The sequence below is a fragment of the Macrotis lagotis genome, chromosome X, assembly GCF_037893015.1.
Source record: "Macrotis lagotis isolate mMagLag1 chromosome X, bilby.v1.9.chrom.fasta, whole genome shotgun sequence".
Lineage (NCBI taxonomy): Eukaryota > Metazoa > Chordata > Mammalia > Peramelemorphia > Peramelidae > Macrotis > Macrotis lagotis.
The window spans coordinates 386859084-386870252 of record NC_133666.1 but is presented as its reverse complement, the minus strand read 5'-3'; the positions used below and the strand labels follow the sequence as shown (position 1 = coordinate 386870252).

The window sequence follows — 11169 nt, the reverse complement described above, 5'->3', positions numbered from 1 at the left end:
CCCATCTAAAGTGACCATGGGCGAGTCGCAACCCGTCTGCCTCAGTTTCCCCTACAGTAAAACTAGGACAGCATCTACTTTACAAGGTTGGCGCATACTAAAAAATCCTTATTTCCTCTCCTCCCATGTAAAACATTGTTTGTTTTGATAACACTGAAAACCCCTCAGTTTCACAATTACAACCATTCTTCTCTCAAACCTTGTCCTGATTCCTAAGTTCAATTTTTTTTTTTACTTTTGTATAGGAACTTGAGGTGAGGAATGCCATTTGTGAATCTTCTAAAATTTTGTAACTTTAAAATAAATCCCTAATTTGGTTTTAGTAGTTTATCACGTGTAGGTACACGCATGCGTGCGTTCCATCCGCGTGCGGCGTGTGCCCTGAAGCCCGCTCCGCCCGCCGCTCTTTACGACAGCTCCCGGTAGTTGTGCTTACTAGCGCGGCCGTAAAGCAGGCAGCGCCCGGCGAGGCGCGGCAGGTCGCCTAGCAACGGCTCAGGACGCGGCCCCTCGCTCCTGCCTGCGCTGGGCACCATGGAGGAGGAGGCCGGGCAGGCGGCGGCGGCGGCGGCGGCCGGCCGGAGCGCGGGGCGAGAGGGAGCTCTGCCTCATGGACAAGGCGCTTGGCAGGTAAGGGGCGCCCTGGTGGCTGCCGGTGGAGAGCCCGGCGCTGGGGCACCCGAGGCGGCCCACCGACCCTCGCGTCTCCCGCCGGCAGAATGAGCCGGGCCCCCCGGAGGGCGGCTCCAGGCCCGCGGCCCCGGCCCGGGGCTCCCCGCCCACTGCGCAGTGCGTGCCAGCTCGGGCTTCGAGGGCCGCCCTTTGGACACTTTCGCGCCTAATTTCATCAGGAAATCCCTTGACCTCTCCAAAGCCCTTTCCCTCATCTGTCAAATGGGGACGGCCGTAATACTTTTAGTACCGATTTCGGAGTTGCTGCCAGACTCAAACAGGATAATGTATGTTAGGGACTTTGCGGGCCTTAAATTGTCATGTAAATATTAGTTATTATTTTCTGGTCAAGATCTAGGTTTTCATTGGTGTGGGGAATTCATCATGGGGAAATTCTTTTTCCCTAACTAGAGGGATCTTGGCGCAGGGCACTAAACTGCTTTCTCGTTTCTTCTCAGCTGCTCATCCTGAGCAAATTACTTCAGTTTACCTCAGTTTCCTTATCTGTTAAATAGAGATAATAATACTATTACTTTCCAGAGTTGTATAAAGATCCAATAACATAATAATAATAATAACAATTGTAAAGTACTTTATAAAATCTTAAAATGCCAATTTAAGTGCTAAGGGACAGATACCCAATACGTATAGTGGTGGAGAGGAGGACATGGGTGAATCCTCGGACTCTCTTATCATGATGCAGATTCACACAGTGTCTCCTGATTTCTAGTCCTTGATTTTTCCCCACTGTGGCGATGCCAAGTTTAGGGATGGTGCCTGGTTCTGTGTTTTCATCAGTTTAGGAATCTCCCAGGTGGACCGGCGCCCTCTGCCAATTGAAGCTGACAACCTTCTCCAACCTTCTCCAGCCTTGCTGCTGGTCTTGAGAGCTCCAAGAGGTTAAGCGACTTTCCCCACACTCACACAACCAGCGATGAGCTTGAAGCCAACTCACTCCACTTCTTCAGGCTGACTCTCCATGCTGAGATGATGAAAACAAAATTTAAAAAATGCTCCTCATCCTCAGGGAGTTTACTGATTTATAGGGAGATAAGACATACTGATGATTATAGTACATCAAATATGGGTAGGAAATTAATTAGAGAAAGTTGAGAGATACAAAGAGGGAGGGGCTGTTTCTAACTGAGATGCAGGAGTGGTGTGGGAATACTGCATGGAGGGAGGTATTTCTTGAGGGAGGCCTTGAAGGAATACAGTTTCAACAGGTAAAAGATATGGAGGGAAGGAAGTGCCTAACACATTGTAGACACTAGGTAAAATAATTATCAATTTAAAGCATTGAAGGAGTTAGAGGCATGGGATGGGGTGCAAAGGGGGTTCCCTGCATAAGATAAGCTAGTAGTCTGATTTGGATGGAATAAAGTTTCTTTTCCATTAAACTCTTACAAAAACAGATCATGTAGAAATTTTATTATCTTCTATCATTCCATCTTTCCCTCTGCCCCCAAACTCTTAGCCCTATCCTTCAGCTTTAGCATGACCTTCAATCCCTCATTCTTTAGTTCTTTTCCAGGCCATCACCCTTACAAGTAGCTACCTTCCCTTCCCTTCTTAACCCTTTAATGAATCAGTTGACTATACAATCTTTCAGTTTTTGTTTTTTAAGTATATGCCTGACTTTTCACAGAACTGGGGTTTTCTTGGCAGAGTATCCTTCTATAGTTTATTTTACAGATGAGGAAACTGAGGCAAACAGGGTTAAGTGACTTGGCCAGGTTCACACATCTAGTAAATGCCTGAGGCTGGATTTGAACTCAAAGCCTCTTGAACCCAGGGTCTATCCATTGACCTACCTAGCTCCTTTCATTCTATACCACTCAAATATCATGATCCCTATTGTTTTGCTTATCTTACCCTGCCAAGATACAGCCCCCAGATATTCTCACCATCTCACCACCTTCACTCCAAATCACATTTGGCCCAACATAGCTGTGGAAATTACCAAACCACACTTACTGGGGCCATTGTAAATTTAAAGCAGTTCATTTACACTTTCCCTAAGTGGAATTCCTCATCCCACTGATTGCATGACTTTTCCAAACCTTTTCATTTCTTCTCAAACTTGATGATAGTCAGATGGATGGTTTCTGAAGAGATCATTGAAAAAGTAAATAGAGAAAAGAGAGCCCTGGACAAGGCCTGGGAGTATAACTATCCATATGGTCAGAAAATGGATGGTCAGAAATGAAAGAAAAGGATAAGAGTGCTTGAAAAGAGGGACTAGTCAGCAATGTCAGCTGCAGAAAGATTTAAAAAGATGAGAATTAAGGAAAAGGTTATGATATTTTTCAATAAAAACTCATTGGTGACCTTGGAGAGAACAATTTCAGTCAAGTGGTAGGGAAGGAAGTCAGATTGAAAGAGGTTGAGCAATAAGTGGAAGATGAGAAAGTGGAACAAATATAAGCAGGTGTTAAGTTTGAAAATTAAGGTAAACTGAGGCAATAAAGTTATGAGTACATTTATTATATTGGCAAGATGAGTCAACAATAAAATGGATATTGGATTCCTCGACAGGGCAACACCATGAGGTAGGGCTAACTAAATATAGTTTTGTGAAGTATAAGAATAGAGAATAGGAAGCATCACATTACAAAGTCTGAAATATCATAGGTGGCAATGACAATATGATTGGACATTTGTGGCTGGTAACAGTTTCCATCCTACTGTCCAGAAAGGTTAGTTGATAAGAATTCTTAGTTGAACAGTGATTTCTTGCAGCCATCTGGATTGTGTTTATTAGTAGAATAACAGACCTCCCTTAATTGTACATGTGTATGTGAGGCTGTATAGTTATAACAGGTTTCTTTCAATTAAAGTGATTTTTAGGAAAACAACTTGTAAACTTAAATAAGGAAAACTGAATCTGTACTCATGAACTTTTTTTTTTTAAAGCAGAGGGGTTAAGTGATTTGCCCAAGGTCATATAGCTAGTAATTAAAGTGTCTGAGGCCAGATTTGAACTCAGTTCTTCCTGACTCCAGGGCTGGCACTCCACCCAGCTGCCCCAAACTTCTGAATTTAATAGAGACAAAAAACATGTCTCAGGAAGTTAAAAAGTAGAATTAATTACAGAATGAAATCAAGTAGAAAATAAAAAATTGATATTTTATCTTTTCAATGTTTCTTTCATGTGGCCTTCACCCTAGTCCAGGCCTTCATCATCATCTCTCCTGAACTATTTCAGTATCTCTTTCCTCCAGTTTCTCCCTGATCCATTCTATCCTCTTTGCAGCTCTCAAATTGATATTGCAGTTATACATGTCTAACCATATCATTCCACTGCTCATAAAGCTTCAGTGATTTCCTGTGTACTCTTTGGCATTTATTTCAGCCCTTCACAAAAATTTGACTCAAACCTATCCTTACAGAGTAATTTATTGTTATCCCCCCACACACACATTGTCCAACTGAACTGACTTAACTGCTGTTCCCTATTCTTGATATTCTAATTCCCACTTTCATGTTTTTGTAAAATCTGTTCTTTATCCCAGGAATCCACACCCATTTCACTTCTACCTCTTTAGGGGCCCTTATTTCACTCAAGGCTCTGCTCATATTTGGAAAAAAATCATGAGCTTAATTTGGAGCATGTTCATTTTGAGGTACTAGTAGCACCTTGGTGGTGAGGGAAGTACAGGAGGTAGTTGGAGACTGGGCTGGGCTTTTAGATGCCAGTGGAAGAGAAATTTGGCAGCTTGTCTTTTCTGCCTACCAAGATTATTCATCAACTTCTTTTTTTTATATGTTCCTTACAAATCATAAAGCACAATATAACTTATCAGTTTTCATTATTGTGGTCTTGTTGCATCTTGAGATAAATAAATGTCCAGGCATATTTGCTTCTGCTATATATGTCATTTACATTTTCATTTAGTTTCCAAAATGTACTGTACACTGAAAGTCTTAAAAAAGACAGTGAAGTAGGGGGGCCTTGTTTCTATTAAATAACATGATGAGCATATTAAAATTTACCTCATGTCTTATTTTTCATAGCCTGCTGGAAGTATCTTTAAGCTCAAAACTTCATTCAATCAATCTTCACTGCAATAATATCTCCAAGATTGAAGGCCTTTGTCATATTTTGAACTTACGACATTTAGATCTGTCATCAAATCAAATAAGTCGGATTGAAGGACTCAGTACATTGACGAATTTATGTACTTTAAACTTGGCCTGTAATTTCATCACAAAAGTGGAAGGTAGGGAGTTTGGTACTTAATTTTATGTACCACTTAAAATTAGTCTGGTTGTTTATATTGATTTGTGTCTTTTGTCAGAAGAATGTGCATTTTATTATGACTCATTGAAAATTAATCTTAGAGTTTCCAACCAGACAGAATACATTTGCAAGGAAAACATCAAGCCTATTGTCACAATATCAGATTTTAAATTTATTAAATATTTTTAAAATATTCTCAGTAATAATGGGTTTTGTTAGTTTTTCTGACTGCGTAAGGAATAGTGATATTCCAGAAAATACTTTGACTTGTTTTTTGAAATAACAGTACACATTTAGGTGTGTAATAAAGTAATTCTTATATTGGTTTTTTATTTCCTTTTTTAGGACTTGAAAGGTTATTGAATCTAACTAGACTTAATTTATCTTATAATCATATACATGATCTTCAAGGTAAGTGGATTTGAAAATAAATGCTGTAGTGCTAAAAAAATTAAGGCAGCATTTCATCACAAGGTTAAGTTGATGCCAACTTTTGTGTATAAAATATTCAAGTATTGACCAGTGCTCTTAACAGAGCATACTGCTTTGGCACCTTGTGGACAAAGTTTATGTTCCTTCTTACTGTCACTCAAATATAGCCAAGCTGGAAACCAGCACGAAGAGAGTTTTGCAGGTACAGCAAATGCAGAGAATAACTTGGTAGGGAATGGCTCAGTTCCAGTATTTTAGGAATGTAAATCAATTTCAGTTTGAAACAAGATTTAAAAAAACATATATACACACACATACACACACACATATAAAACAAATATAAAAAATTTTGTATGGCATATAATTGAGTAGAGATTACTTTTTCTTTTTTTGTGTATATACAACTATATTTTGACTAAATGTTATATATTGAAGAGATATAGTGATTAATGTAGTAATAACTAGTGAGTAGACATATAAAAATAAAAGGAATGAAAAAACCAAATGAAGAAGAGTATTGAACCCCCTTTTCACAAAAACCTAATCAGTCTGGGACCTCGATATCTATTACAGCCAAAAGTTTCTAAGAATGCAAGGGGAATAAAACAGTTATGCCATATTTTAATTATCTCAGGTTGATAGATTTTCTTTCTTATTGGGGATGAAATCCAAACAAATTTTTGCTTTTATTCCTAAATCCTGAAGATAATGAATATAATTTTTAAGTTCTATATCACATATGAACCTGCAGTCATACCTCATCTTTTACTTTTAGTTGAGTGAAACACATGCAGTGACTATGCCTCCTTATCACAAATCATTTCTATTGAATATTTGTTTTTCAATTGTTTGTTAAGGACTAGCTGTGTATGAGACATTGAGCTAAGTGCTACAGAGGATGTAAGAGAAGAATAAGACCTGATTCCTGCTAAATAGTAAAACAGTTTCTATAGGGAGAGAATACATGTATTCAAGTAACTATTAACACCAAGTGAAATATGAAATTTGTCAAGAGAAGCTAAAATAAAATGCTTTAGGGAATTTGGAGATTTATGGACTGGAACAGTCAGGAAGGGTATATTGTAGAATATAGCCCATTAGCAAAATTTGTAGAATCATAGAAAATTAGAGCTATTTCAATAGTAGGCTTTTAAATACCTACTTCTAATTAGAACTGGTTGTCTTTGGCTCTTTCGCAGGCATCTTTTCCTGAATATGAATCATTCCTTTTTAATGGTGAAAGTAGCATTTCTTTATTTTAGTCTTTTTGAGTAGACAACCAGAATTTGGATACTTGCATGAACATTACTAATTATCACCGTGAAATTTTAATGGCACCTGGTACTCCAGGCAGAAGGACAATTACAATTGCCTAAATATACTCAATAAAACTGTGAAACTTTTAAAGATACCAAATACCTCTTTCAATAGTACAAAAAAAAGCACTAAAGGATAATAGACAATATTAACCAACATAAACATCCTTAATAAGGATTCTTACATTAGTAATTAAGAATTATCTCTCAGGATAAATCCCTTTAGAAGAAAAAACTAAAAGCTTTTGGACATACAGAAAAATATTTTGAAATAGTAACAATCAAGCAACAACCCTCTATTCAGCTCCTACTATTTGCTAGATACTATGCTATGCCCTGAGAATACCAGAACAAAAATTATGCAATAACCCTACATCAAGGAACTTGATTCTATTGGTAGAAACAACATGTATGCACATATGTAGATACAAACTACACAAAACAGTATATTCACAAAACAGTATATTCAAGGGAAGGAGATTGGCTTAAGCAATTAAGCAGATCAAAAAGGATCATGTATATCCTAAAATCTTCTGGTTGACAGGGATTCCACCTTTTTTTTTTGTATCTCTTAATTGCACCTAACATGATTGCATACATCCTACAGGTGATATATAGTTGGGTTTTTTTTAGGGTTTTTGCAAGGCAGATGGGGTTAAGTGGCTTGCCCAAGGCCACACAGCTAGGTAATTATTAAGTGTCTAAGACCGGATTTGAACCCAGGTACTCCTGACTCCAGGGCCAGTGCTTTATCCACTATGCCACCTAGCCGCCCCCGATATATAGTTTTTAAATGAAGGAATGTTACTTTTGCTTTTGCTTAAATTTTATGAGTATTAACCATGTTTCTAATATGGATTTTTCCCCAGAAATTTGGACTGAGAATGTGTTTTTTACTTTTAGTTAATTCATATCTGAAACCAATGTATACTTTTCAATACTTGTCAAATTAAGGTGAGCTGAAAATGTATCCTCAATGGATGCCCATTAATAAATTATGTCTTGAGAGAACAAAAACCAATTTTGTTGAGATAGATAGAATTGGCAGACTATATTGCAATATGATGTGTTCCAATATGTTAATATTTTAGCTGAATAAACTAGAGCCAGGGTAAGAGCCAGGACATCTGGGTACCTCAGATTAATGCTGAATTTGAACTCTGTATTATTTTACTTATTAATATGCTACATGAACTTAATGGGATAGATGGGCTCTTTTTATAGAGTAACTAAAGCCAACACACCTATTAAGATCAATAAAACCTATTTTAATGTTCATTTTAAATTCAACATGGTAAAAAGTTCTTTTATAACTTGTTTGTATATGTGTATTACAGGTTTTTTATGCCTTCGTGGAACCAGGCATAAAATTAGTCACATTGACCTACATAGCAATTACATAAGTAGTATTCATCACTTACTTCAGTGCATGGTAGGATTACATTTCTTGACAAATCTTACTTTGGAGAAAAATGGAAATAACAATCCAATCTGTGATCAACCAGGTATGTTCAGTTTATTTTTAGCACTATATAAAACACCCTCAAAGTTTATTTGGTAATTGAAATGTGAAGATTTTTATAGCTGCCATTTCTTCTGGTCTTAAACCTAAAAATAGATAACAATTTAATTATTTTACTAATAAAACAAGTAATTTGAATTGCCAAAAAAGGTGATATTTACAAAGAGAATTTATAGTCCTATACCACCAGAGTACAAATAATAACTCCATTTATACAGTACTTAACAGTTCTCAAATGTACCCTCTGCCATAGGTAGTATATGCGTTAATTTATTTCCATTTTACAGATGAGAAAAGCATTATAACTAGAGTCCAAAGCTGTATATTGAACCAAATCTCCTAAATCTCTTTTTATCAAATCACACTGATAAGATCACAAGCTTAAGTAATGAGTTTCTAATTTTCAGATTCAAAGCTGTTTAAGTACTTGAATTTAGCTTCACTATCCCATTCAGTGATTAAGACTGGTAAGAAAGAAATGAAACAAAAGAATGATCTCTTTTGCAGAGTCAAAAAAACAAACATATCAGTGTGGGATGGGAAGACCCTCAGAATTTTTGGTTAGAACAGAAACAGTTGCTGGTTGCATTCCCTTTGAGCCACTCTGACCCAAACTATGACTATGTGGCTTGACCTGGGACTTAGTGTTGGCCATTCAGAGAGTGATTTAGGGCCCTTAACCCCAAGATATCTTGCCAGGTTTCAGGGATCAAAAGAATTTTTTAATCTAGTTTAAAAAAAAAAAGACTTAAATGACTTTTTGTAGGAATATTAGGTAATTATTAAATGTCTGAGACCAGATTTGACTTGCTCTAATCCACTGTGCTACCTAACTGCTCATTATAATGTTTTTAGATTATTTTAGATATATTAAATATTTTGGGGCAACTAGGTGGTGCAGTGGACAGAGTACTGGCCCTAGAGTCAGGAGAACTTGAGTTCAAATGTGGCCTCAGACACTTAATAATTACCTAGCTTTGTGATCTTGGGCAAGTCACTTAACCCCATTTCCTTGCGTAAAAAACAAAAAAAGTATACTGTTTATGATCTCAGAAATTTTAAATATTTTTAAATGCTAAATTTTAATGTGAACTTTTTTTAAACTTTAGGTTATAGAGGAATCATCCTTCAGACCTTGCCTCAGCTAACAGTCCTAGATGGGATGAATATATTTGGTGAACCAGTAAATATGGTAGAAGGCAGTCCATCAGATCTACAATGTTTAGAAAGTCTTCTGGATGATCTGGTCTATTCTGAGTCTCAGCAAAATGAAGAAGAGGTCTAATTTTTTTCTCTTTATAGAAAAACTTTTTTCATTTGCCAAAATTTTTTGAAAAAGTCTCATCTTTTTTTTTTCTATAGAACTCTGGTAATTTACCAGGAATCATATTCACCATCAATCAGGAATTGTCCCAGAATCAAAAACCTTCAGGACTACCAACTGATAACAAATCCCGTCCTTCTTTAGAAGTTACTTCGTTTTCTGAGCCAGAAAGAAATAAGCTTGGTGAAAGTAATTTAAACAGCGAGATAAGAATAAAAAAATTAGAAGAACAGATTTCACAGCTCCTCAATAATGTAATTTCTGCCTTATATTTTTTCCTAAGGAAAAGGAATTTTAGCTGACTATAAAAACTGGGAATTATTTAAAAATATGTCTATTTAAATTATTTTTTCATTCTTACTCAATTTTTTCTTCTTAAATATTAATAATGCTACATGAGGAAACAATTATTTTAGGTGGTTTAAATATTTAAATATTAATAACACTACATGAGGAAATAATAGAATCTTGTATAGTGAGTATCCTTGATGTTTACCTCTTTTTTATAAGATTAAATTTTTTTTTAAATTTTATTTATTTAAGGCAATGGGATTAAGTGACTTGCCCAAGATCACATAGCTAGCTAGGAATTATTAAGTGTCTGAGGCTGTATTTGAACTCAGGTCCTCTTGACTCCAGGGTCAGTGCTCTATCTACTGTGTGCCACCTAACTGTGGCAGTGTTTACCTTTGAGATCAGCCCTACTCACCCTCTCGATTGTCTTATGATGAAAATTAGAGAGGAGGAATGATTTTTCCTAGATAATACCTGCAGGGGAGGTAGTAGCAGGAGATTCTTCATTTCCTGACTTTAGTGAAGAGGTTTTCATATGCCATCTTTTGAGCATTTGAACCTCAGGACTGCTTTAGAATCTTCATTCTCATTTTCTCAGTGGCTTTCTCTGCCCTATTGCTTTCATTTAAAACTAGTAGCAAAAATCCTTATTTTCTGTGTGTGTATATGTATATGCATATATACATGTGTGTATATACATATATACATAAATGAGTATGTACATCTATATATGTACACACATTTGGTGAACTATGCTTTTAAAGTTAGTTTTATATGATGCTTTGGCATTAAATAACATTCACATAACTAACACCTACTTTTAGCACAAACAAATATAATTTATAAAGCCATTTTTACAATTGGCCAATAAAAATATATTTTATATATAATAAGTAAAGAGATATCTGTTATCTGTTCAACGTCAGATTAGACTGAATGTGTTCTTTTTCTCTTAGTAATTTTTTAAAAATTTTAATCAAATATTAAGTTTGTTCAACCTTTACCATTGTAAAAATGGGAATATTTTTACATTTCAGATTTTTATTTAATAGATTTTTCAAATACTCCTTTTTTATTATAGGAATCTAATTCTCCCCAAAATCGTCCTTCTTCTAAAGTAGTCAAACCAAAAAGAGAAACAGCTCTAACTTCGGAAAGTGATTATGAAAGTGGAAAAGAAAACTGTAAGAAAATGTCTAGAAGAATAAAAATTCGTCATTATAGCAAAGCTGTACAAACTTCTCAGCACCATAATAAAAGCAAACTTTCTGACAGGTACCTCATAACTTTTTTTTTTCTAATTCTTCAACCTATAGCATATTATCCAGTACTTAAATACTGTAGGTTTGATTCTGTGATTCAAGCC

The 11169-nt window shown here is 36.1% G+C and overlaps 1 protein-coding gene across 4 annotated transcripts in view; it reads left to right on the top strand.

Annotated features, from left to right (window-relative positions):
* The first annotated feature begins 492 nt into the window (after positions 1 to 492).
* Positions 493 to 11169, top strand: part of LRRCC1 (leucine rich repeat and coiled-coil centrosomal protein 1) — a 55463-nt gene continuing 44786 nt past the window's right edge. The window contains exons 1-7 of one of the 4 annotated variants that reach the window (XM_074206854.1): positions 493 to 630; positions 4690 to 4895; positions 5261 to 5326; positions 8001 to 8168; positions 9295 to 9464; positions 9548 to 9763; positions 10885 to 11078. In XM_074206854.1, the coding sequence (XP_074062955.1) occupies positions 611 to 630; positions 4690 to 4895; positions 5261 to 5326; positions 8001 to 8168; positions 9295 to 9464; positions 9548 to 9763; positions 10885 to 11078 (1040 nt within the window). In that variant the 5' untranslated portion in view covers positions 493 to 610. Of the gene's footprint in view, positions 631 to 4689; positions 4896 to 5260; positions 5327 to 8000; positions 8169 to 9294; positions 9465 to 9547; positions 9764 to 10884; positions 11079 to 11169 lie in introns of those variants that run through there. The other 3 variants (XM_074206852.1, XM_074206853.1, XM_074206855.1) reach the window with 3 other exon arrangements.